Genomic DNA, 27,089 nt, shown 5'->3' with positions numbered 1-27,089 from the left:
GTACTAAATACAGCAGCAGCACAGCAGCATGCTAGATTCTCCCTGGCTTCATCTTCTTAAAAAACTGGAAGAGCAAAACCTGGTTAGTAACAATATTAAGCAAAGACCATGTTCTCTTTTATTGTATTTAAATGAGGAAAATGAAAGCGTTAATGCTAATATAGAAGCTGCAACAATAATTTAGTTTCAGCCCTGTGCTGCTTCAGCTTTTCAGCTTCTCTGTGAACTGTTGCACTAGCTACACGTACATGGTGAGCTGTTGTCAGAACAGGCAGTAGAAAATGCAGTGTGGGATGGGGCACTTGACTTTGGGCCTTACTGAGATCTTTGGTCAGTGTGCAGGTGCTGCGGTGAGTTGGCAGTTTGAGATATTAAAAGTGTATGTGTGCAATCTTTGGCTGAAAGGGCACAGTGGTCTGTGCCACCATGGATACCTGAAAGTGAGGCCTAGCACTGGAAATAACTCTGTTCAGGAAGGAATGCACGCAACTAAAAGGTCCCTGCCCCCATGTGTACTTGCACTGAGGGACATGGGTTAGCGGGCATGATGGTGATGGGTTGGTGGTTGGTCTAGATGACCTTAATGGCCTTTTCCAATCTCAACGATTCTATGGTCTTCCTTTTAGGAACACAAATGCCAAGGAAAGCAAGCCAACCCCAGTGCCAACTCCTACCCCTGCTCACAACAACACCCAGTCATACAGGTTGACCTGGCGGCTGCAGCCCTTGTCACCACATGCTGGTCACCCACAACCCAGCCTGGCCCAGCACCTGCCAGCCTCCACACAACAGCCTGGTGACCCACAGGCAGCCCGTATGGGCTTGCATTCCCCATGTCCCCCACATTCCCTCGCGATACGGGGTGCTTTTTTTCCCCCAGTCCCATTCCCTGCAGGGACATGGCGGGGCCCTGCTCTGCGCGTGGTGCGCTGTCCCATCCGCCGCATCCGGGTGGCACCCTCTCCCATCCCCCCTCCCCGCCTGTTTCCGTGATTTTTTTTTTTTCTTTCTTTTCTTTTCTTTTTTTTTTTTTTTCCTCCTTTTTGCGTGTGCTTCCCTCCTCCAGGTGGGACCCGGCGGTGACCAGCGCGGCTCGCCCGGCGCCCAGCGTCAACCTGAAGGTAAAATGAAAGACAAAAAGATGAACGCATGCCTGCTCCCCCGCGCCCGCCACCATCGCGGCCGGCAGCCCCCGCCGCGCGCCGGATTTCCTGTTTCGGCTTTTTTTTCCCCCCTTCGTTTCGCTTAAAAACGCATGCAGAGAAACGCGCACGTACCCGGTACCGAGCCCAGGGGAAAAAAAATGAAATAAAATACATAACCCGGCCGCTTCCCCCTGCCGCTGCCAAGTTATCATTGAGAAAACAGACAGGCGGCGTGACGTCCCGGGTCAGGCCGAGTGCGGACCGGCGCTACCAAGGCGGCAGGGAGGCCCGGGGCCGCCGCCGGGGCCGGGGCCGCGGGGCCGGGGCCGCCGCCGCCTTCCTTCCGCCGCCCTCGCGCCCGCCGGGGCCGCGCCCGCCGCCGCCGCCGCCCCCTGAGCCCCCCGCCCCACAGCAGCGGCGCCGCTCGGCCTGCGCCCGCCGGCGGCTCCCCCCTCTCCAACGGAGGTCGGGGGAGCCCGGGGAAAGGAGGCGTGCGTAAAGATTTTGCAATGTCCCTGCATGGTGTTGTAGACTTTCCTAGCAAAGAAACCGGCTTCGGCTTCTTTAAAATCCCCGACGACTCACCTGACTAGCCGGCCTGCGGCTCCGCGCTGACCAGGTAACGCGGGGCCCCCTCTCCACCCGCTGACATTGCGGCGGGGCGGGGGCGGTGCGGAGGCGAGCCGCGGCCAACCTCCCCCCCCTCCTCCGCCCCCAGCCCCGCACACTCGCCCGCCGTCCCCCGGCCCGCCCGGTCATCGGCAATTAGCGAGGGGGGTGAGGGGGGTGCGATTTTTTTCTCTTTCTTTCCGCTAGCCCCGCAGTTCTGCCCTCCCCCCCTTCACGGGGTCAGGAGTGCCGGGGAAGTGACTGAGGCACAGTGAGAGTTCGGGGTCCCGGGGTGACTGCTACTTTAACGCGGGGGGTCTTCCCCCTCGGGAAAGCTCCGTCCCGAAGCCGAGCGGGAGCCGCCGGGCCTGGCCGGACCCTGCCGGGCTGAAGTGGGGGGAGGGACGCAAGGGCACACGTGCGGGGTAGAGAGCGGGGGGGAGGGACGCCGTTGCGTGCCCTGGGCCTGGGGCTGTGTTGTGAGGGGGGGAGAAGCGGTGCCGGGCAGCATTCGGAGCGTCCGTGGAGTTCAGGCGCTTTGGGTTGCGCGTGGGAGGCGGCTGCGATGGGGGAGGCGGTGGGAAGGAGCCGAGTGCGAGTGAAGGTGAATGGCACAGGGCAGGCGGCCCGGCCCCCCGCTCCTCTCTGTTGCTCGGGGTGACCCCGAGCCTCAAAGTGCCGTTGTGGGCGCGGGATGCAGCTGGGGGAGGTGAGAACCCGAACGCCCTTTTGCCTGAAAGCACCGAAGTTTTAAGCATGTAGCAGCAGCCCTGTCTGAGATACAGAGTGTAAAACTTATCTGATACGTGTTTCCCCCTGCTCTCGAGCACAGAATGTTCCCGTGCCGCACACGTTGCATGCGGCCGCGGTGAGGACGGGAGCACTTTGCGGTATAACCTACATTAGCTTATAGATGGTGCGCTGAGCATGTACCAGGGCTGAGCATGGAGAAGTACCCCGTAGGGCCGTGTCCCTGCTGCTGGGGGGCATCGAGGTGACCCTGGGGCCGGGGGCCCCTGCAGGCTGCCCGTGCTCCTCTCCAGCACCTTCCAGTTCAGATGTTTGGGGGGCAGGAGAAAGCAAACATGGCATTCAGCACGCTCATTATCAAAATAAGGCAAACAAATCGATTGCATTAATGGTATTGCAGTCATCCCATACCGGTTTTTTTTTTTTTTTTTTTTTTTTTTTTTTTAATTATTATTATTATTTCCCCCAGAAATTAAAAGGTTACTGCTGGAGTGCTGTGTTCCTATCTCAAACCCAGCACCACTTATTACTGCAACGGTATTTCAATATTAAGTGATCTTGGAGATGATTTCATCTTTCATTTTGAATCCTGAATTTGAATCAGCATTAGAATGTCAGGGCTGCGAGATAAGGTGGGACGAACTAAGTAGACAGCTGAAGGGCTGCGCTGAAGGTGCTGCGGGAAGGAGATCTGGGGCCGTTCACAGTAACCTTGTTTACGGGGACGATTCAATAGCAACCTGAATTTCAGCACGAGGCTGCCTGGACTAATGCCTGTGCGCTTGAAGCTGATCACGAGTGTCTTTTGCACTCTAAACCTTTTCTCTCCCCATGTTATGTACTCGCAAAAACTTTTCTGGAAGGTTATTATGATTTTCCAAGATTAAGTTGTTTTCCTAAAAGGATCACCCGATCTTTGAGCTACTGTGCATTAGCAACAAAATATTCATGAGGTCTGATTTTATTTATTTATTTATTTCCTCACTGTTGTGTCGGGATCAGTAGTCACACTGCACCTTTTAACTTTACGTCTATGGCTTTGATTAATTATATTTAAGTCTCGGAGGTTTTGAGTGTATTTTACAGCCCGTGAAGCCAGTTCGAGTCAGACTGTGAAAAGATGCATGTTGTATTGAGGAACAGCCCCGTAGTGGTCTGCTCCGTTTTTGTTTTCTTTTCTTAAAGCTGTTCCAGGAAAATCACGTGCAAGGAGAGAGTGGGTGCTAAATGCCAGCAGCCACATTAATGAAGAAAAAATGCTGTTGAAATACTTTGGAATAATAAATAGGATATGTAATGGTCAACCACAAGATAAAAATTTTACACAGTGTTTTTATGGCTCTAAATTGGCTGCGTTGTAAACCAAGCTTACTACTCTATTAAGTCATCATACTTTTCAATTATTTAAGATTTCTAGCCGAGCTATCTAATATCGTCTTCATTGTGCGTATCAGAAAATTATTTATACGGCTGTAATTCCTTGTTAGTCTGTGAAGGCTGTGTTGCAGATGGGGGTTTAATTTTGGCTTATCAGGACAAATATTACGGAGCACGCACATGGCAAAATGATATGGAAATAGTCCCAGTCCTGCGGAATGGGGATAGTTACAGCACTGAAATGTACCTAATACAATTTGAGATCCACTCACTGAGAAACCTTGACAGTATCTGCCTTCCAGGTAGTGTGCATTTGGAAATACTATATCTCCATTTAAATGCAGATCTTCAGTTTTCTCCAGGGGGCAGTTGGCGAATCTTTCGATTGAACCACCAGTACTAGAAAAACTAACTGCAGATTTACTCATGAACAAGAGACTCTTTCAAGTCTGCCTGTTTGAAATAATGCTTTTAAAATTTCCTAATATTGAAGTTTTAGATTGATTTTTAAATGCCTTTTCAGAAGTCGCACAAAAGGAATGTTGTCTTCACTCCAAGTAGTTCAATGTTTGCACACTTATTTAGCAATCTTAAGAGAGATAGCATTACAAGCCAGTTCTTTGTTTTTGCATTGGTATTGTGTATGCTTGTGAGTTTTGTCAAATGGACAGAGCAGTCTTGCTTTGATTTTGACCTAGATTCCTCTGGATTCTTCCTATACGGACAGTACCTGCTTATTTCCTGCTGTGAAAATAGGAGAACAACTGTTGATGCTATCTAGCTGGGGCTGTTTGGGCACATCCAGTAAACTCCCCTCCTCCTTGAAGACCTCATTACTAATGGGTATGGTAGTGCTCTATTTAAGGGGGTGCATGTGAGTATTTTCTCTCGTGAGTTTTCAATCCCTGAGGGTTTGACTCAAAGAAAGACAGAAAAAATGGGTGCAGTGAATGAGTTTATTTCTCTTTCCATATTGGGCATGTGCATTTTGCATTCTTGCACTGATGATCAGAGCCATGGTCTATTTGAAACGAGTCTCGAATCCATCTTATCCCGTATTTGCTGTAAAGTGGGTGCCAGTAGGAGTCAGACCTGCTGGAGAGGTATGTCCCACCCAGCCTGGGTCCCAAGCTGTTCGCATTGCAACCTAGCCCTGGGATGTAGGGAAAGGGAGCTGTCTCTTGGGATGAAGGCAGCACAAGGACCTGGTGCAGGAAGGCAAAAGGTCCTGACATTTTCTGAGTCAGGCACTCCTGCCTGCTCAGATGGGAAAACCACCCCACCACAGGAAGGATGCTGCCTTCGCCCCCTGTGCTGGGTTGTGGAGTTGAAAACCTTATTGTACATTCCTGTTGATGGCACAGAGCCCGTTCTCTCCAATACTCAGGGTGAATGCTCTCTTCAACATTTTCATGGAGTTCAGACAGGCCTGGAGAGTCAAATCTTATGTGCGCCGGCACTGACAGCACAGGTGCTATTCAGCTTTGTTGCTAGCAGCACTGGAAGATGTGTGTTCTTAGTGGAAGCTTCAGTGGGATGGACTTCTTAAAGGAATGTTCTGCATATTGGGGTTGAAGGGAAAGCCAAGCCTGACACTTTAGCTTATGTCTTTTTCATTCTGTTGAAATCAACTGGATTTCTTCATGCAACTGCTTCACACGTGTGTGCCTGTGTCAGCGTGCTGATCGGTGGGGATATTCCTGTGCTGAAAACCTTGTCCTGAGTCAAGTCTGGGCATGCATGCTGCTGTATGTGCATATACAGGCTGAGCAGGGCCCATCCTTTGTAACACGATTTCTGCTTTTAATATCTGAATAAGATCTCTTATTGTAACTCAGCCATTAGGGGAAAGGGAAATGGAACTTTTCTCAAATAGCTTTTCTGTTGGGGAATCTTGTGGCAGTTGCTTTGAAGCATGTGTAATTGATTATCATACATTTATTTTAAAAAGGAGACATAACAAGGAATCGAACATGATGTTTTGGAATATATCTTCTCCCCACAATGTTCTTGAGGGAAATGTAAGGTTGCAGGCATCATTTCATGCCCTGTATGTTTTTGAACATAAATCAAAGAAATTGTTGGAGAGTTATAGATGTTCATAGCAACTGTAGCTATAATAAACACATGCAGTATATATTTTCCAAGCTATTTTGTATGGGTGAAAGGCTGAAGCTGGCGTTTTGTACGAACAATTCAACTTAATCACTGAAAATTTATTTCCTAGTTAGCGTGGATTACCAGCCTAGCATGAAGCCGTACACCTTGGCTTAAGCGCATCTGTGATGGAAGCTTTGGTTAAAATTGGGAAAGGATTTAAATTGTGATCTAGACACCTTGAATGAATTATTCCGAATGTCATATTTATTGTGATGCCTCCGTGGCAATATTTACATCTATGTTATTGTTTATATTGGCTTCAAAATATGCTGATTACTTTAGGGAGCAAATAAAAGGCAAGAATGTTACGGAAAGCAAATGGATAAAGAATAACTGTGATTGTACGCACAGCCATATTTTGTACTCTATTAAATAGAACAGGAAGGAGAATCCTGATTGATCAGGTGCTGCAGAGCTGCAAGTGAGTACAACACTAAGCGTAAGCATACAAGTTTCTTGGTGACTGTGTTTGGTTTTGTTTGAAATCTTTCATAGATGAAAAGGGACAAAATGCTATGGTGGAAGAATTTCCATGAGAAGAGTGAGTAGACTTGATGAGTCCTTCAACTCATCAAGTTGAGGAAGGTTTACCTCATGCTGATAAGGATCCAAAGGCATTAAAATGTTAAAAAGAAAATAGAGTAGTCGTTGTTAATGTCTATATGGACTGACTGGGGATGCATGCAGAAATTAGGCAGGTCTGGAGGAACTGAGTTTCTTCTATTCAAGAAAAAATCTGAATGAAAAAAAAAAAAGAAAGAGGAAGATTTCTACCACAAATTTGGGGATTAGCTAAAAGGTCTGACTTCTAAAGTTGTTGTCATGTTTCTGCTGGAATTCTGTTTCACTGTGGTTACTTTCAGTAATTCTTTTGTTACAATACCCAGGCATCCCTTTTTAAAAGAGCAAGCTGATAACTAATTACTTGACTTCTGGAAAGGAGGCTTTAAAATACGTAAGAAACATCCCAGAAGTTTTCACACCATTTTTAGTTGTTAGTAGTGTTAGTTTTAAATGACTGGCTATTGATGATGTCTTTGAATTGTAAGATCCGTATGAATTTGTTAATTGTTACAAAGCTGATGGACAAAGGGATGGCATGGCATGGCCTGGCCCTCCTTTGGCACCAGCACTGGTTTGGGTGTCAGAGGCAGTGGGGTTAGTTTCCCAGAGCCTGGACATAGGTGGAGGAGGGATGGAGTCATACACCTTCTGACATTGTGTAAGCTCAGGACTAGCTTCCCTTCATTTCTCTCCTAACTCTTTTTCCTGTACCCTGAAAACTCAATGAGGAAATCAGGAAGGGGCAAATAAGGGAAGGCAGAATGTGCCAGGTTAAGGGATAGTTGGCAAGATTGGGAGAAGGGTTTTGCTTTTGGGTGCCCTGTGTTGGGATCAGAATATACTTGCACAAAAAAAGAGTTGAAGAAGTGTCCCAGATACAGAGTTACATGACTGTGAGTGATATGACATAATCGTGTAGGAGATGGAAAGAGAAACTGAGTCTGTTTTCCTGGGTGGGCGTTCTCCAGCCCTGGCCAAGTACTAGAGTAAGCAGGGGCTGGAACTGCTGAGTATGATTAGGTTATTCTTCTCCTGCAGAATTTGGAAGATTCAGACCATCTGTATAGACATGTGGGCTCTTGGTGAGGATACTTCATTCACTGACATTTCTGTTTCCACTGGGGTGGATGTCTTGGTTTCATCTGCCAAAGAGCTTGTTTTACTCTGTGCTGAATTTCTAACAGGAAAAAGAAAAGTGACACCAAACATTTCTTGCTGAATTAAGGACAAATGAGACCAGGTGGACAAAGGTTGGGAGCAAAGTATGCAGAGCCTGGGCAGCAGGTTGGGTACTGGAGCACAGAGAGCAGGTTGTCCAAGGTCACTGCTTCTCTTATGGCGCAGCTCGGAGCTGCGCTCCAAAACTCATGTTTTACTCCATTACCTCCCCAACATGCAGTCCTTGTTTCACAGCTTGAGCAATGAAGGCAGGGAAACCTTGCTTTTGTAGCATGCATTACATTTTATGGTGCTGGTTTTAGCACGGAAAAGTGAGGTGGTGTGTTCTGGTTACATAGCCAAGCAGTGGTAGAAGCTAGAAAGAGTCCAACTTCACCATGAAGATGGCATTTCCTTTGCTTGCATCGTCCCTCCAGGGAGAAGATTTATGTTTCTTCTTGGTGCTTTTTAATTCAAAAGGTGTGAACTGTGAGTACCTCTGAAAATTGGGCCACCAACACTTATGCTTGTTTGTGCTTGCAAGTGTGCACATGTGTGCAACGTGCGTGCTCAGATATTGTGTGTGCACAGGATCTCAATTATTTTCCTGTTTGAAGCACTGAGCATGCTATCTTGATGTACTGTCAGTTTTGCTTTCTGCCCTTTGGAATAAAGTTCAAAATGTTAAAGAAATAACACACAATATATTAGGAGCTAGGATAGTCATAGTGCCCAAGGGGAAAGGAATGTGGTGAATAATCTGTTTTATGAATGCCTAAAATAAAACCTTAGCTACTCCTGACCCAACTCTGTAGAGATGTACTTGTAAAAAGTGCTCTTCTAAGCGTTGTTTTGGGGTTTGGTTGTTATCCTGCGAGGAATGGTTGCCACCCCAGAAGGCAGCATGCAGGATCTTGGTCATACTCTGGTCATGGGTCATGATTGTTCTGGGCATTACTCTGGGCTAAGTGCTGAGGCAACTAATTGAAATTAATCCTTAGTAATTCTTTAAAATCAAATGTTGCTGTCAAGTTTAGGGTCGAAAAACAGCTCTAGTGTGTTTATATATTGCTTTTCCAGTTTCATCAATTCGTGTGGACAGCAGTAAGAGGTTCAGGAGTGGGGCTGGGTCCTGCCTGTCTCCCATGGTGCTGGGGCCAAGCTTCAAGCTGGGCTGGTACTTGTGTGTGGTTGGAGTCACAGCCCTGGAGTCCCAGGCTTTGTTAAATTAGGGGCACTGGGCTCCGCAGATTTGATCCAGTGCTAGCGGGTCTAACTTGACTATTAAATTAAAAGAACCAGCCTTCTCCTATTCCCCAAATCTGTTGGTTTGTACTTTGTATCAGAAGAAAACAGCTGGCGTGTGTGCAGCTGATGCAGGGCAGGTTCCGGTTATATTTAGGATAAGCAGGATGCCCACTGTACTCATTGAACAATTCTGAGGCATAAAATGCTTTTGGGTGCAGCTTACAGCTTCTCATCTGCAAATACCGCGATCAAGATAAAGAAAAATATCTCCTGGTGAATTCTGCAGTTTGTAGTCCTGACAGACTAAAACCTCCTTTTACAGTGACCGAGACTACTGCTTGTATTGTGACAAGCAGGGGTTTCAGATAGTGTTAATGGCGGTAATACGGTAAATGTGGGTTTCTGAAGTCCTGCAGGACATGCAGCAAGCCCCGGTGATTCAGACTGGGTGAAGTTGTCAAAGGTTGCTTTGCTCTCCAGAGCCTGGCAATAGCTCCACTGAAATGTGATGCCATTGGTTTTCAGCAAAGGTTTCTTTCTGCAGGGCTGCAAACAGAGATCAGCTGCTACTGTGTATACACAACTAGGGAGCAAATCAACCAGCACATTTAAGGAGCCTTTTTAACCCTGAGACTTTCCAAGATTTCTTCTTCACACAGGAAGTTTTCTTTATATTGTCAGATTTAGCACTTTGCTCATGTAATGAGATCAGAGCTAGGATCACTGCTGCACAGTAGAAAGACTTCCTTAAGACATTTGTCCTTGAAACTGCACCAAACTCTTGGAAGAACCCAGAACCTGTAAGTATGTATGCTATAGGCAACAATAGCACAGAGCAACGCTGCAATCAACCATTATACAATATCCGATTAGCAGGGCAGGAGGGGTTGTTTTCAGATGTTATGTTACGTTCATTTTCAGTTTGTTCTAAGGAAACAAATCAATTCGGGCTTCTGATACAGTGACTTTGCAGTAGATGAGCTAGTAATGTGTTTGATTTAACTATTCGTTGCTCTCGTGGGACAATGATTGTAGCCATCATCCTGTACAGAACTTTTCTGATGTTTTTAGGCATTTTAAATGATTTTTGGTAGCCATTGTGCAGATAAGTTTTTCCTTTGCTTTTTGATTTTGGCAACCCCACCCTACGACAAACTATAAATAACAGGGCAAAGGGAATTAGCACACATTGTTCTGAGGTAGCCATAAAATATATTTGTTTTTGTGGCTTAATTTACTCGTTAGTAGCATTCCATTGTTTGGGGGTATTTTTTGTCTTAATTGAATTCTACTCAGAGCTGTCTGTTCTGTTTTTTACGGTCTTGTATGTGTCTGTTTAAGTTACTTTGCTGGGACTGCAGTCTGGTTAAACCTGTATTTAAGCACTATTTATATTCTGAGCACATTTCTGGTAAAATAAGTGTTTGAGATTTTTTTTTTAAAGCCGCTAAACAGTATAGTTTTATTAGCAGTGAGCACCAGAGGAGGCACAACATGGACGAATGTTAGATGTAGACCATAGAACCAAGTCCTCTGTGCACTAAGTCAGAGCCAAACCTGTCCACTTTTGTGACTACAACTAATAAAAGCCCAGAGCTCCCTTTTGATAAATTTTTAATATGCAACAATCCTTATGTTTATATGATTAATTTCTCCCAGGTTAGCCTGATTGATGGCTGGATTGTGGTTTCTTAAGAGCTTTCTCCACGAAACCCCCCAGAAGAGCTGCATTCCATTTAACTAGTGAATGTAAAAACTGGTAACCATGGATTCAGCCACCACTAACTGTCGAGAGCAATGACTTGTTGTAAACAATACAAATGAGCCAGGATAGCAGAAGCAACCAGACATGAAATGATTTTAATAGAAATTACGGTAAAGGTCATGTGATACTGTATCGGCTTGAATTCAGTGTTAAAGGGAAAGTATTTCAGATTTGCAGGTTTGATTTAAATTGAACATCTCTGGGAGCTTCACATTTGCGTGAGACCCGCAGAAAATGAAGCAGTGTTTGGAAATGAATCTGCTTAATTGCACATTATGACTTATACCCTGATCCCAAAAATGTATGAGTAACTCTAATCAGTGAGATTATTCATGTACTTAAAATTAGGTGGTTGTATAAGTGTTTGTAGGATCAAGGCCTTTCTAGGTAAGTTAGTAAAGGGAAAAAAAATTTAAATTGTAAGGAAATAATAACCTGTCACTAATGATAAATCATGGAAATGCGAGTTTTAGTACTGGTGTGCGGTTTGGTTGGAAATCGTTTGCTTGTTTGGATAACAGGAAAACAAGTTATATTTATCCCTTCGTTTTTAAATGTTATGACTTTCATTTCTCATATCCACCATTCCTCAAATCCTCTTCTTAATTTATAGCCTCTCTCCTTTGGATAACTGGTACACTGGGGTGTCAGCTATTATAATACAGCATGATGATAGGCACATGCAGATCGCATGAGCAGTCGTGTGTCCTATCTCAAGAATTTCCATCCCTACAAAATCTTTGCTGACTCCCAGCTGTCACATGGCTGTCACTCACAAATTCTAACCATAACCAAATCCGTTTCCGTGTGCATGCTCTAACCAAACCTTGCTACGTCCCTGTGTGTGCAGGCACAAATGGCCCTGCTTTAAGTGATTTCTCTGTGTAAATTGGGCTCTCCCCCAAGCCTGCTGCATTCCACTAATATTTCTCCATTAATTTATTCTTGGGCGCTGCTTCCCTGTCATGCCTCTGCTAACCACACGTCCTTTGTAAGAAGGAACCTGGAATAATAATAGCAGTTGGTCAGAAATGCAAACAGAAATATCTCTGTGCTTTATGTAATACAACAGCTCAAATCACTACCAATCTAAACTCACACCTTCTACCCTAAATGTCTAAAAAATTTTAACTCTTAGTGTTCTGTAGGCGAAACTGTCACCTTGAAGCATACCAACTTGACTCATTTGAGTACCAAATTTCCTTAACACATCTTTTGGAAAAGCCAAGAGTAGTTCCAGTCTAGGTCTAGATTATTTCTATTTTCAGTTATTTCTGTCTTTCTAGAGTTCCTCATATAGATGTTGCTTTCCCAGTAATTGTGGTTTATATGTTTTTCAATCAGAAATATTTTAAAGAATTTCTCATTAGTCTTTTACAGATGACCAATCTCTGTCAAACACAGGTTGCAACTGAAGATGTGTAGGTAGATACAGGACAAGTCTTGCTTTCCCTGTTCTTCTGAGATTAGTTGTCAAGCTGGGTGGTTTTGCTTGTGTGAGTCAGAAAGGTAAGATTTAGCTTATACATAGATTAACAGCAAGTCACTCACATAATACAGGCAAGAATAGACTGTCTTCTACTGGAAAAAAAAAAAAAAAAATCACCAACAAAACAACAAGCAACCTTTTCAATAAGGAGGCAAAGGAGGATTTGGAAAAAAAAAATAAAAAAATGCCAAATTGCAAAACATTTTCTGTCGGGGCTGGTCATAGAGAGGATATTCTTGTAAACCAGACCTACAAAATTACCAAAAAGGAGGAGACAGAGAGGGCACCATCTTAACTTTGCATGCACAATCTGGGAGAACTGAAAGTAATATGTTGATAAAAGCAATGAGAGTCGAGACCAACATCTGAATGACCTGGAGAAAGCACACTAGACTATCCACCATGGGCTTTTAATGTACTGTTAATAATTCTTGCAACTCTTAAAAAACAGGTGGAAGAATGGAGAATTGTTGTGTCTGGCTGAAGAACCAGGTTTCAATCTGGAAAGATAGTGAAATATTCAGGAAGGAAGTAGTGTGCAATGCCTTCCATGGACTTATCTGGCATGGGACAATAGGTGGTTTTCCTTTGCTCAAAATATCTTTGGTATCTTTGCAATTTGTGGTGTATGCACAAGTCTACTTTCCTGTATTTTGTAATGTTAAACTTTGACCAGTTAGTGGATGAGCTGCTAGAAATCTTTTCCCATTTGTAGATAAGAAGAGCTGGAAGGCAAGTTCTTTTGTTCCTCTCTCAGTTTATAAAGTTCAGGTGCTGTATTGGGTATTTGCAGAAGATTTAGGCTAGAATTCTCATTGGAAGCAGAGCCTTGTAATGATGCATTTGAGTCCCCAGAATGGAGACCATGGTGTTTTACTTGTAGAGAAGTCTCAGTGTATACAATAAGGCAAATGTTGCAGTGCTATAGAGAGCATCCTTGGTGACTAGCAGAAATTCTATAAGAATAATTGGTAACAATTAATGGCAATATCCCTTTTAAACATGGTTATAATAATAATAATAAATTGTATTTCATGATTGTAATTCTAATCTACCACTTCTATTCAAACTGCTTTAATTGATTAGGTAATATTTGGATATGTAAATATCACATCAATAGTCTTATCAGCTAAATTCAAGTGTTGCTGAGTAAAGGCAATCTTGATATAGATGTGCCAAGCGTAAGGTATAGAGAGTAAATTGGTACCTAGATCTGCTCACACTTAATTGTTAAGACTGCCAGTTCTGGTGCAGGTGAGTGAGAAATAAATTTGTAGTTCTTGTCAGGTGGGCTACTGGCTATAGAGAACTGGGCTGAAACTATTTAATTTCGTGGAGCATAGCAAACTATTTGGTCACTGAATGACAGAACATTGTTCTTTAAATTATTAACTCTATGTGAACAGTACAGTGTTTGATAAATTTCCACTCTCTTCTAGTTTATTTTTTAGCTGATGTGAGTAAGCAAAGCTTTTTGAGAACTCACTCAATCTTATGAGCATTTCTGAATGTGCTTCTTCCCATGCACAACTGTTGAGTTGTGGCCTGAACCACTGATTGATTAGCTGAGGTGAGGACTGGGTCAGCCATGGGAGCACAGGTGAAGGCAATTCAGCTGTGTGACCGGAAGGGGTGGAGCCTGGCTGCACCTCTCCTAGACCTCACTTAAGGGCTGACGGCCACTGGGGATGGATCTCTTTCTGGAGATCCCTCCTTTTGGAATTTTCTACTGCGAGCCTCAAGCATGGGTGAGCATTTCATTTTTGATTGTCTCTTTCCACTGCGATAATCTTTCTAACTATAAAACTGCAAAATACCATCCTAACTATGCCACTCTTGTAACTGTACATTTGCTAATTGTACACATGGCTTATGGACTGTAAATTTCTCTATGTTAGCAAATGTGTTGTGGGGTCAACAGACAGGACTGTGGTCAGAATTGGCTGGATTAACTTTGCATTAACTTTCTGCGACTAGAAGGTCTTCCATTATTCTGTATTATTCCTTTGTATAAAATAAGGTTATTCTCTGTATATTTTAGTTTTAATAGAACCAGACTGACGCTGACCGTTAGCTTTTGCATGCATAGACTCTCTTCTTTCTGGCAAAGCTTTAGGCTCGGATCCACAAAAGGATTAGGTGCCTTAAGTGGGACTTAAGTGGGATTTAGGCATTGAAAGCCCAAATCGAGATCCTCAATATTCTCACTGAACTGCCATTTAACCTTAGAAGTTGCCTAACCTATGTGAATGCCTATATTTTCAATATCCAGCTTTCCCAGATGGCCAAAGATGTGCTTTGGATGTTCTCAAGCTTTTCCATCCTGACAAGGTTGAGCCTCTCTGCTCCCATCTTTTCCCTCACGTTCTAGCAGACTTCAGAAAAAACAAGCTCCACTTGCAGGACTATGACTGTCTGAGTGTGATGTATCTCACCTTCTTCAGTTGTGTCCTTAAATGAAAGGAGTTTTCATGAAGTTTATGTCAGGAGCAAGCTGGGAAACTTAGAAATTTGATCATTACTGTGGAGGGCCAAAGGTCCTAGAGAAGAAGTGAGATTTAAGATGCAGCACAGCCTTCATTGTTGCCTCCTGGCAGTCTTGGACTGTTTGCTGCTGGCAGTGATCTCTCATGAATTATCAGCATAAGACACAGGAGTAGTTATCAGGGCTGAAAGTTTCATTATATTATCAAAACATCTAAAATTTGGGTACTGGCTTGTGAAATTATCACACCTTGATGAATCCAGGCTTGCTGTTTTGTAATAGCAGGTTTATAGGGAAGAACTTTTATAAACTTTTTTCTGCAAGGAATCACATAGAATCCCACCTGTCTCTGTGACATGTGGGAAATGTTCCATTTTCTGAAAGCCAGACTTGTTGGGGTGTTCCATGTGCACACACAGAAGTAACAATCACTTTTTGAATTCCTTGAGCTGTGAGTGGAGTGATGGCTGCCTTATTTTGTGGAGGTGAAAGCAAATAATGTTTTGTTAGCAGCTGAGTAAGTGGTCCTGTACCATCACTTATTTCTCAGCTGTACTCGTGACATTTTTGTGTTCTTAGCCATGTCTGCTGTTTGTTTAAATCCTGCTCAGTTCCTTGATGTATCAGTTTTCTGTAGACTTCTGTTCGAGTAGTCCCAAATGCTATCCCATTTCAAATAGATGAAACTTTATCAGCAAATAGTCTTTAATCAATAACCTTAACTCTTTCCCTTAACTCTTATAGGCTCATTTTGACCTTTTCTTTTTAAAACATTAGGTGATTGTTGTTTGTTTTTCTTTTTTGGGCACGCTGTACGTAAAAAAAAAAATTGTCAGAATTTCTACTGAATCATCCCTTCTTTTTTTTTTTAGTCAGAAGTTGTGCAAATGCACACTTTTCTGCACATTAATGGGTAAGTCTTTTTTCCCCACTGAAAACCCATATTTTTTCTCAGGGAAGCTCCTGGTTTTCTAATTTCTCAAGACGGTTGGACCGTGTGCAACCATAAAGCTGTTTATTACTGCTTTTAATTTGTGTATGTATGCAATCCTATAAACAACAGAACGGAGCCAAAAACATTTTTATAAAGATGTAGCCTAGAAACTATGCAGTCAGATGTACTCTGAAAACTACTCTGAAACTGTGATCAGAAGGAACCAATATATAGTGAACAATATTAACATCTAATAGTGATTGTTTTTTGTGTATTGTACAGAAACAAGGTGTGCTTATGTTTGGGTAGATAACATTTTTAGGACTGCCTAATATAATGACATCTTAATAGCTAAGAATGTTATCTATATGGTTTTAAAATCTGTTATTTTAATGGAGATTATAGGTGTTATAAGCTATTGTGCACCTTTCAGTCCACTAACATTGTATTTTCAGCATAGCATACTTGAATCGTGACATATTTATCTGAGTATTTTAATGCATACAAACATTAGCTCCTGGGCACATCTTTCATAATTTCACTTGTACTTTTGAATTATTTGTCATACAATCACACTGTGGCATTTCAAGGACAGATTGATCAAGTTTGTCAGGGGCAGTCCTGTGAGCGTTCTTGTTTTGCTGTTTTACCTCTTCTGCTGCAGAAGATCTGTTTCTGGACTTTTCCGAAGATACCAACTTGCTACACAGAGTGACAAATCAGATATAGCACAGTAAGGTGACAGAAAGCAACATACTTCTGTCTGATTGCAGGGAGGAGATAGCATTGTGAGTGTTTAATTGCAGTATGTAATGAATGTGTGGCTATTGTATGTGACCAATTTTAGGTATAGGAAGTTCAGCAAATATTGTGTCTTCGTGGCTACTAGATTACTTGCATGCATGCTTGCTAAATCCTATATGCAGCACTTCTATTTGCCAGGTTACTCATTGAGCTTTTAGTAGTCAACTTAATTTTAGTTAAGGTTCAGCTTAGTGGCTCTTGCAATTAGTGGAAAATATTGCTTGTGTTCATTTGGTAAACCATATTACATATGATATACATATGCACAGTACATGCAGAGGTGAAAGATAATGGATTGATTCTCATGGATCCCATAGTCACTGGCTTTTAAGGATAAATTACAGGACATTTTAATTATTGGAGGTAATCTGGCAGAAAATTGAATCTTGGGTTTGTGTGTGAGAGGAAGTTTGGTCTCCCTTGCGCACCATAACTTCTTTATCCTAAAAGCAGCTTCTAGGATCCCCGATGATCTGTCAGCTAGTGTGTTTCATGTTGGTGTGGGAAAAATGCTGTGTCTGAGGTGGACTTAGATCCATTGTAGAAGCAAGGAGTCTTATTTTTCAAGGCAAGCAAGAAGCTTATTTTCAAAGCAAGGTTCTCAGCCTTGTAATGCTTATTTGCTTTGTCTCTGTGGAGGCAGCCAAAGTGTAGGAGGTAAGTCTGTTGCTTGTCTCTTTTCAGAGATTTTGTTTGTGGTTTTTGCTTATGGGTACAGGTAAAGAATTTAGGGTACAGGTGATTTTTTTTTTTTTTTGCCATAATATAAAACTAACACAGTAGGTTAGACTTCAGCCATCCAGAGAACACTTTGAGAAGTACTAGGGACAATATGCATAACTAAGAATTTGTTTGAAAATAAAGGCAGAGGTACAATTTGGTGACAACCAAATGCATCAAGGGGATATGTATATATTTTTTCTTTTTTTTTTCTTTTTCTTTCTTTCTTTTTTTTTTTCTTTCCCAAATGAATAGGTTGAAACATATCTAGCTGAAGTTGCTGGAAAATGAGGGCCTATATCTTCCCACAGAATGGAAACTACAAGGATGATAAGAGTGATGTCTTTGATGTGTGATCGTGGCTGAACTAGAATTTCTCAGATTCACAAATGCTCCAAATGCAGTTCTCTCTGACAAAATAATCAGGAGTCGCCTAATAGAGTACACACAATGCAGTTTTTATCAACATTTTAGCTCTTGCTCAGAAGTAAGTATCAGTTACTTCTGTGTGAAATGAAATTCAGGAGTACATGTCTCTCTGTGCAGCAAGCCCAGAATCTGCTCCATTGGGCTCTGCTCCATTGCAGTGCAAATCAATGTCTTGAGACTGTCTTGTGGGCACAAAGTCCTACTCTAGTTAGAAATACACAAATGTAATTAAAGGTAATAGTATTTTTTTCCATAGGTACACACTGTGAAGAAGTTGAGGTTGGCAATAGGCTCCTGTCAAGTTGCATGAAGAACAGGAAGTTGAGAGCTCTGATTTGTAGGAGGATGTAGTTAAGTGAGGATCTTTACCTATGAAATAATTCTCCAGCTGTATAGAAAAGTATGCAGGATAAAATCTTGTCTTCACTGAGATCAGTGGGAATCTGCTTTGATATCTTTGTATATTCTGTATACTCCTTTGGTGCTCTTCCTGCTGGTGATTGAAACCCCAGTACAGACTTCAGCAGAATCCTCACCATAACATTAGGTTTGATCTTTACAGGAAGAGCTAGTATGCTAGTAATACAACAATAAAAAAAAAATACTGCCAAAGACAGGAGTTTTAAAACTCTCTATTTTATGTTTTGACACAGTTATTTTGAGTGATACCGGCACAGAAACTGAAATGTTTGTGGGGCTTCTTGCCAAGCAGGGTAAAAATGGTTGTGTGTGTTTTTTTTCTTTTTTCTTTTTTTTTTCTTTTTCTTTTATCTCAGTGATAGGATACTGAGAATCAAGGCTATGGGCACTAATTGAAAGGGGCACCTCAAAAGAGGAAAAATAGCAGTGCTTTACAGAACTGTTTATAAAATATTTGAACTCTTTAATAGAAAGAAGCCGTAAGAAATCTCAGTTATTCCTTTTTTAACAGAAATCTGTATTTGGGCTTCTGGTAGTCTCTCCTTTATTTATAACAAAACCCTTGAATATCATTCCAAGTTGTTCAGCTATCATAAGTGATGTGATAATGAGGACAGAGTATAGGTCATGAATCTGCAAGTACGTGTGAGGAGATTGGTGAGCTTAACCTACCAGGTGAAAGAAAGGTTAGTATAGCAACTGTGCGAACACTTCAAAGCATGCAGCTAGTTTGCTGCACTAACTTAATTATCTCTGCTATAGATATGTTTGACAAACATATCTATAGCCCAGATACTATTACTTTGCTGTGGGAAATAGCAGAAGACTTCTGCTTGGTTGCCAGTTGACGGAAGCCTTCCTTCTCCTTCCTTGAATTACTGTTTTCAAGGACTTTGCCTCCCTCTTTGCCCATTTGATGAATAGAAGCCTTTCTTCTTAGCAGTAGAAAATATCATAAGATTGAGAATGGAGCGGCCCGATGGGATAGGTGCAAAATGATGAAGTAAGTCTGGTGAGGACTTCATCCTATTTTAATCAAATACTGCCTGAGCAGACCAAAAATAAAATTTTATCACTCATGCTGAATCACCCATATTACAGTGTTAGCGCCATGTCTCAGCACGCAGCTTGCGTTCCCTGTGTAATACTACAGGGTGTTTTTGAGCATCCCAGCATTGCTGACTTTTTCCACAAACAGTGTGATCTATTCCAGGATTACCAGCGCTACCGGTCACATGGAAACACAAGATGATGCCCTGTTCTTTGACACTAAAATGTGGCTTCCTGTCAGCAAACTGTGGACTTTAATAGGCAAAGACGGTGGGGGACTCTTCAGTTTTTTTTAGTCCTTTTACTTCTGGAAAGACTGTTACACAGTGAGGTACAGTTCTAAAACATGGTCATTTTTAATAACTCTCTCTTGAGTCTTGCTGACAGATTGGGAGTGCGGAGGACGGGAGGAGGCAAAACAGACAAGCTGAAAACAGGATGTATACAATACATTAAAGTAGAGCAAAACAAAAATAAACAAACTCATGTGAACACAGAAGGGGTCTGTTTTAAGGCCATTCTGAACTCCTGCTTTAGATGGCCTGTGGTGAAAATCACTAGCTAAAATAGATGCTATTTGTGTCTTCTTTGAACTGAGTTTACACAAATGAACTCATTAGCCAGCAGCTCTAGCTGGTAAGAACACACAATACATTTTGGTAGTTTTTTTTCCTTTTTTTCTCTGAACAATACTATTACTATTGCAAACCTTAAAAAAATATAAACAGAGAGCTTTGGCATGCATCCTCTTTCATATGCAGTTTATTTCTGTTAGTTTTCTTCTTTGGAAGCCCATGGGCACTGATGCATGCTGAATATCTTTTGCTCAACAATGCTTTAAAAATCAGAAATGTAGTCCTGAGTCTGATGCTTTATATGTATAAATCTGGAATTTATCTACTCTCTTTGAGGAGTTATTGCGCTTTTCCTCTTTTGGAGTGTGGGTTGAAACTTATCTGACTGAGAAGTTTTCTGATTTGAGAATGTAGATGAACGTTATTATGTTTTATTGGCTTGGGCTGCACTTGGTACTGACTTTTGATGAAAGTAAAGTAAGTGAAAGTAGAACTTTGAGCTTTCTTTTTTTTTTTTTTTTTTTTTTTTGTTCCATTTTGGTTGTTTGAATTTTGCAAGGAAACTCTGCTTCCGTGATGATTTCTGCAAGCTTGTCTCTTTTTGGGGAAAGAGTACTGCTGACTTTTGCCTGTCTCTAACATGCTCTTCATAGTTTTCTGTTCACTCTGTGTAAGATAACATAGTCACTTTCATTTTGTGTTGATGATTGGCAAATCTATTTATTCCTTTATAATTGGGAGAGAATAACAGCTTTGAGAAGAAGCATTTCCAGTTTGATTATTGTCCATTTTCTTATTGTAGCAGAAAGGAGGATCGCATTTTATGAGATGCTTTATTTGTAGGGATAAGTAGAGAAACGTGGGTGCGTTGTGAGCTATTATTTTTGAAGAGAGTTATTAAAACAAGGCTTTAAAAGCAGTAAGTGCAGAGAAAATTAAGGAAAAACTATTCTTTTAATGCACATCTGCATCTTTCTGTGGCAACTATAGGAAAAGTCTGCATGTACCTGAAAGTAGAGATGTAGTCAAATGGAAAGAGCAAGTGCTTGAGAGTCAGGAGCAGTGGGCTGTGTTCTGGCTCTTACCCTGTCTGCACGCCTCTGTAAAATATTTTGAGACTTCTGGATGAAAAGCATTACAAAAGAGCTAAGTGTTACTTAAGCCTGCTTAGTTAGACAGTGGGCTTTAGTCTGCATTATTTTTTTGGTTTATGTGTTACATGAATAGAGTGCAAAGCAGCTAGGAGAGCCTTTTGTTCTTGCACACTGGCTCTTTCCTTTGGCTTTGGTTTTTCTGGCTTAATCACATGTTCTTGAGTGGTAAAGCATGCAGCAGCTATTTGTGCCATGAGGAGGTGCTTAAATAGCAAAGATATTGAGCCATGAACAAATGAGGTTATGGGTACCTCTAGAAGAATACTGACCCTCTCAGTGTGAAAGCATGGGGAGAGAATGGGTATGTGCTGTCTCATGGCTGTTCATGGAACTGGTACTTCTTCAGTGTCCCGCGACATGCTTCTGGTTCCTTCTACTGAAGGACTGACTACTTTTGTGCTCTCCAGGCAGTAATAGGAGATGATTAGAATAGCAATTTCAGAGCTCCATCCATGGCAGACCAGAACCTATTGCTTTATTAGTGTATGTCCTGCTTGAAACTATAACCCTTAGGTCAGGACTTTAAAGCTATCACCATAGTAGAAGGATCTCTGGTAGAGCAACGTAATGACTGCATCAGACCCCTCTTCTGTGTTGGCTGTAGAAGACACATTTGGCAGTTCAAACAGCACAGGCTGTCCAGGTGCTTGTTTTATCCTCTCCTCTGGGCTCCAGGAGGAAGTTTGGGTTTCTCTGTACTGGTACAAAGTGGCTTGCTTAGTGCACAGCTGGGGACCCTGTGCTCTAAAACAAATAGTCTGTAACCGCAAGTGAGGAGTTCTAAGAACAGATAGCTAATCTGGAAAAATTGTGTGTTTTGTGCTGGAGGAAGTCTCTGAGCCACAAATAGATGGAAGCTGGGAAGAGTGGCATGGGGAATTGTCACTAGATGTCTGCCCCATCATCATCATTGAGTGTCTGCTGTTTGCTGCTATCCCAAACTTAAGTGGACCTTCAGTGGTCCAGCAGAACACAGATGACCCTGAGTATGTAGGTGTGTGTGTGTGCTTGTGCTCAGCTGAACGAACTTTGGAATCTATACAGAATGCACAATAGTGGGGACACTGACTACGTATCTTCATAATCTCTTTTCTGACAGCTTCTGTAGAGGTAATGTTTTATAGCTGTGTATGAAAATGCTATTGATTGTTCTGTGTTTGAGATTCAAGAAAATTCAGCATGCTTATTTATCTTTTGTTGCTTTTTGTAAGTCTTCTGTTGGGAGGACTTAAACCAAATTAGAAACAGGGTAAAATTACTAGACTTCATGTTTGCCCAAATGCCATTTTTTTTTTTTTTCTAATATCATTATTACTTTGTTTGATTCACATGGTGACCTGTCCACAGATGTAAGACTAAACCTGATGCTAGGTAGATAGTCTTCTGTAGCACCAAAAATTGAGACTGGATGCTTGCACTGCTTAAGTGTCACAGAATGGATGTGACACTTAAATGTGGAACATGAATGTGCCCCCTTAGAGAATGGAAGGATATGATGTTATCCTTCAACAGAGTGAATTCACCTACTCATTGTAAGGAATGGTTCTACCTCTGAATTCTAGGAGCTTCTCCAAAATAGTGTTTAGTTACTTTGTAAACAGAACTGTCTCCAAAATATCTTTGTCTACAGTTTCCACGATGTCTATAAATGCTTGATGCATGATGGTTATTTTTTATCAAGCACCTGCTTTCTTTGCCTAGCTCAGTTATGCAGCAAGGTTGTTTTTACAGTACTAAGAAATGAGCAATATATTCCATATGCCACCAAGCTTTGTAAAGAATCCTGCTGATGACAATTTCACAGCTGCTGAGAAATAGGCCAAATCTTCCACATAAAAAGACAGTAAGGAGAAGAATATCTGTTCCATTGGGATTGGCCATGAGTCTTCCCCAGCTTCTTCCCTCTTGAAGGAAAATTCTCACACTTCCAAAGTATTTAACAACAGATGGTGGCAGAAACCAATTTCCATTGCAAAACCCATTTAGTCAGGAAGTATCAAAAAATGTTTTGGAATTATGAAAAATGAATTCTTTACTACTGAGATATCAATGAGAATGAGGCACAAAGCAACTGTTGAATAAACTGAAGAGCCTCTTTGGGCCTGAAAGTAATGGCTATGGTCAAACATTCTAGAAATTAAAACCTTAAGATATGTAGAGGCTAGACTAGAGTTCAGAAGAGCTACAAGTATTATGGTGGTTATAAAAACCAAACTCTTAATTTCTGGACACTGATTGCTTGACCAAGAACCAAGAAAGCAGCCTTCAAAATATGCAGAATGACCTCCAGCTGAGACAAAGCTTAATATAGCTCCTACTGGCTTAGTCAGGTGGAACCTTCCCTTTTGGCTCAGACGATTTGCTGCCCACAGACCGTGAAACTCCCAGGACTCTGGTAACACACAGGGACACAAAATTACTGCAGACACAACCCAGGCCGCTTTAGGGGTTGGTTACAGCTAATGAGTTGCGTGTGTCTGTAAGTTACTGGACACAGCAGGTTTCTTTCTCTGGTGATGTCTGTGGCTGACCAAATGTGTCCTTTTGGAGAGGGTTCTGAAAATATAATGTGCTTCCTTTTAGATGTGTACCATAGATGAGTCTGTCTGTGCCATAACTCTTCACAATAAACAGCAACATGTTTTTCCCTCCAGCATTTCCATTGCAAGTCTTAGATGCTCATATAGCTCCGTATGTTGAAAATGCTTTGATAGAACTTCCCATAGATGTGGGACATAAACGGTACTCACTGAGCTATCTTGTTTTATGTATTCTGTTAGAAATGTATACCAAATTATACGGTAATGTCATGTCACCAGAAACAGAGAGCAGATGGAAGTATCTTTCCACATATTGACTCATGTTACTCTGGTGAAAGGAATTTGTTTCTCCCCTTCTGTCAAGCCTGCTAGCCTCTGGCAAAGGATGCAACCCTCAGCGAGAAGAACTTTACCAATAAAGTTCAAATGACCATCTGATTTAAATATATGAACGTTAGCCACAATAGTTTAGAGGAGACAATCCTATCTGTAGTGTTTGTGTAACAGGGCTAAAAGCAAGTGGCAATGTTGCAGGCTGAGGAGACTGCAGGGAATTAACCCCTAAGGAAGTAAGTAGTCAGTTTTTGTAAGGAAACCACACCGGCTTCCAATATCTGTTTATTTAGAAAAGTTGATGTCTTGGGCCCTTTGGAAGCTAATTGAAAAAAAAGAAAAGAAAAAGCAAGTGCCAGGTATCTATATTTTCTATGTCTTCTATATCAAAAAGTGCCACTCAATAACATGGGGTATAAGTTCCATATTTTAGCTACCAAAACCGCGGTTTGCAAACTGATAGTGAAATCCTGATTAATGCAATAAGTATAGATTTGCCGCGAGCAACTAAAAAGCAGCTTTCCTCTGCGTTTCTGCTTGTCGTGTGTGGCATTTGCCTTGATGAGAGTGCAGTTCTCTGATTGAAAGCATGTGAAACGGAACTCAAAAGGGAGCTGGGGTAATCAGTAACTGACTCACCTTCTGGATGTGACAAGTAATGAACCAGTCTAAACTTGCCTGGAGCTTTCTTTGGGACAATACCCACAGGGGAAACCCTCATACGCTCAAGTGAAGCGTTATCAAATGGGCCCTCTATTTTCCCCAAATGCGAGCTCTTTTCTGCCTTGTCTTTAACCACCTGAGGACATGTAACTGCTGATCTCAGCATCTTAGCCAACATTTGCATCTTGGGGCTTGAGTACAAGATAGTCAAATCCCCAACACAGCCTTTTTTACGAAAACTACATATGCTTTTTGTTTGTTTCCTTTTCCTACTTGCCTGCTCCCACAACCCCGGAAACATTTCATCTGCCCTCGCTGGGATTTTCACGTTTGCAAACCTCTTTAACCAGCATTTGGCTCTTTCCACTTTCTTACTTTGATTTGGATGAGTGCCTGAAGCACCTGCTAATGGCCTGAAGCATTCAAGCCGAAATTTGCAGTTCATGTACCACACACACTCAGACTGTTAGCACCTGCCTTCTGGAGCACCTGCTATGCTATGTGTGCATGAGTTTGTACTTAACAAAAACACCTCTTTTTGGTTCTGTCCTGCTGTCACCTGTTCTCTGTCCATTCCATGCCCCAGTCTTCAGCTTTTCATTTGAGATAGTGTCAATATTGCTGCAGTTGTAATGCTTCAATGAAGAGCATCTAGGTTTCCTTGAGTACAAAGGAATCAGGCATGATAGAAAGGTAGAACAGTCATTGTAGTGAACATAAGTGTTTCATTGTGCCATTCCAGAATGGACTTAAAACAAAACAAAACTTTTTTTGTTGTTGTTGTTTTAAAAAAAGCTTTGACTGTTTACTGGGAAATGTTGAACTTCAGATGCTGGTTGAAATGAGTGTGTCAGGCAGCGACAGTCAGAAGCAAAGCTCAAATGGAAATTCATTATTAAGGATATATGGGAAACAGCCTTTGCATTTTACAGAGGCCCAAAAGATGCCTGAGAAGTCTGGGAATGTTCTGTCCTTTCTCCTGTTCCTGCTGCACTTTGAGGGTGTTTTACACACTTTTTCATATAGATACTTCTGATACAGCCTTCCCTATATTTATGTTAAAATTAGCTCTATACACTGCATTTGTTGAGAAAATAGTCCTCCCTGGCAACGGTAAAGCCTTGTGGAAAATCAAAGTACCAGGTATTAGAAACAATGTCTTTCAAATTACCTTTTATTTTGATTTTGTTTTCAGAAGAATTAGCTTTTCCCAGAGTTTTTGTTGTTCGTGCTGAAGTTAAGATTTGGATTGACCTTTTTCCAAAAAGGTGATCATTTTCTCCACTAGAGTCACACTACTAACAGTTGTAAAAGAAGTTTAAGTAGTGGCTGGGTATTTGCTCCTAGATTACCTGCAGTCTCTTTTTCAAGAAGGATCATCCTTTCCTCCACCACGTTGGTCCTGTCCTCCATCTCCTTTCCACATTAGCACCAAGTACAGTTTCCCACAGGAGGCTGCTAAGAGTTTCCCTATGTCCTTGTGCTTCTTTCCAGCAGAGGCATCTGCTACTGAAGAACTGGGCAGGGAAAGGACTGATCTTTCCTCCTGGCTTTCATCGGATTGCCTCAAAATAACTCTAATTAATTTTGTGGAAAGGAGATTTTACTTTGCTCCCATGATGGGATTGCTCTTTGTGCAGATCTCTTGCATGCTATATTTAGGTATGTTTTTGGAACGCCATGTGACCCGAATCAGATAACTTCTGAACTGCTAATCATGTCTTTGACACTGACTCCCTCCATGGCTTTGGGGCATTTTATGGTTTTCTTATATCCACAATAAAAACAGAACTACTCACCTACCTTGTAAAAGTAGTTGCTAGTGATAGCAGATACCTAAGGCATTGTTTTAAATTAATTATTTTATCATTTCTATTATAATTGTACTGTTACTGTTTATTAAATGTTTAATTTCAGAAAAAAAATTCTGCTGTTGTAGTTTTTCTTAATGAATCTGTTTTACTATTTCAAAACAAACAAAGAATTCTTATGTGTGTAGATGGAGATAGGGCAGAAAGAGAGAAAAATACTCTTATTTCCTGCCCAACACAATCTTTCTTCCTTTGTTTTTCAGTTGGCTGATACAAGGAGATAAAAAGCTCAGACCTACGACCTGAAACATTTCCTGTCGTGTTAGCTATGTCCCTTTTCCTAAGAGGGGAAGTTAATTATCTGCTTGTTTTTTTCTTTTTCCTGATTCTTTGAGTTATACAGCCAGACTTGTAACCTGTCATCATCCCTTGTTCAAAGCCGCTCAAGGCTACTTGAGCGGAGGCAGCATTGGCTCCACATCCAGCATGGGTCTGGAGCCTGTCATGCACTGTAGGACATTCTCTTTGTTGCTAATGTCCAAAGTTGCCACTTCCTGTCTTAGCTACTTCTGCAGGGAGCTTAGTATTGGTATTTCTTTAGGCTTCACCTTTTTTTTTGTCCTGAGTTCCCTAAAGCCTTCTGATAAGCAATTGGATCAGAAGGTCTTTTTAGTCTTCAGTAGGTGTGCAGAAGTTCGGTTTGACCATTTGGTCAGTCAGATAAAGAATGGGAGAAATTGCAGGGATACTTTTCATCCTTTTGGAAGCAGAGGGCAAAGAAGAATAGAATCCTTCATTATTGCAAAGCAAATTTATGAAGTCTGATTATGAATAGTAGCATTTCTTTTTTTTCTTTTTTTTTTCTCCAAAGAAACTCTCTTTCAAAATGAAATCCTTTGTCCAAGT

The 27,089-nt window shown here is 41.8% G+C and overlaps 1 protein-coding gene across 10 annotated transcripts in view; it reads left to right on the top strand.

The window, feature by feature from the left end:
• Window positions 1-27,089, top strand: part of ESRRG (estrogen related receptor gamma) — a 382,131-nt gene that overhangs the window by 18,780 nt on the left and 336,262 nt on the right. For 3 of the 10 annotated variants that reach the window (XM_048937115.1, XM_048937117.1, XM_048937116.1), the window contains exon 1: window positions 1,564-1,764. The exons of 4 other annotated variants lie outside the window; for them this stretch is intronic. Coding sequence is in view for 1 of the 6 variants with exons in the window: in XM_048937112.1 (XP_048793069.1) it covers window positions 9,714-9,811 (98 nt within the window). In the remaining 5 variants the exon portion in view is untranslated. Of the gene's footprint in view, window positions 1-1,562; window positions 1,765-9,481; window positions 9,812-27,089 lie in introns of those variants that run through there. 3 more of the 10 variants (XM_048937118.1, XM_048937112.1, XM_048937121.1) reach the window with 3 other exon arrangements.

Source organism: Lagopus muta, chromosome 2 (assembly GCF_023343835.1).
Source record: "Lagopus muta isolate bLagMut1 chromosome 2, bLagMut1 primary, whole genome shotgun sequence".
Classification (NCBI taxonomy): domain Eukaryota; kingdom Metazoa; phylum Chordata; class Aves; order Galliformes; family Phasianidae; genus Lagopus; species Lagopus muta.
The sequence above is the reverse complement of the archived record's forward strand: the minus strand, read 5'-3'. Positions and strand labels throughout refer to the sequence as shown.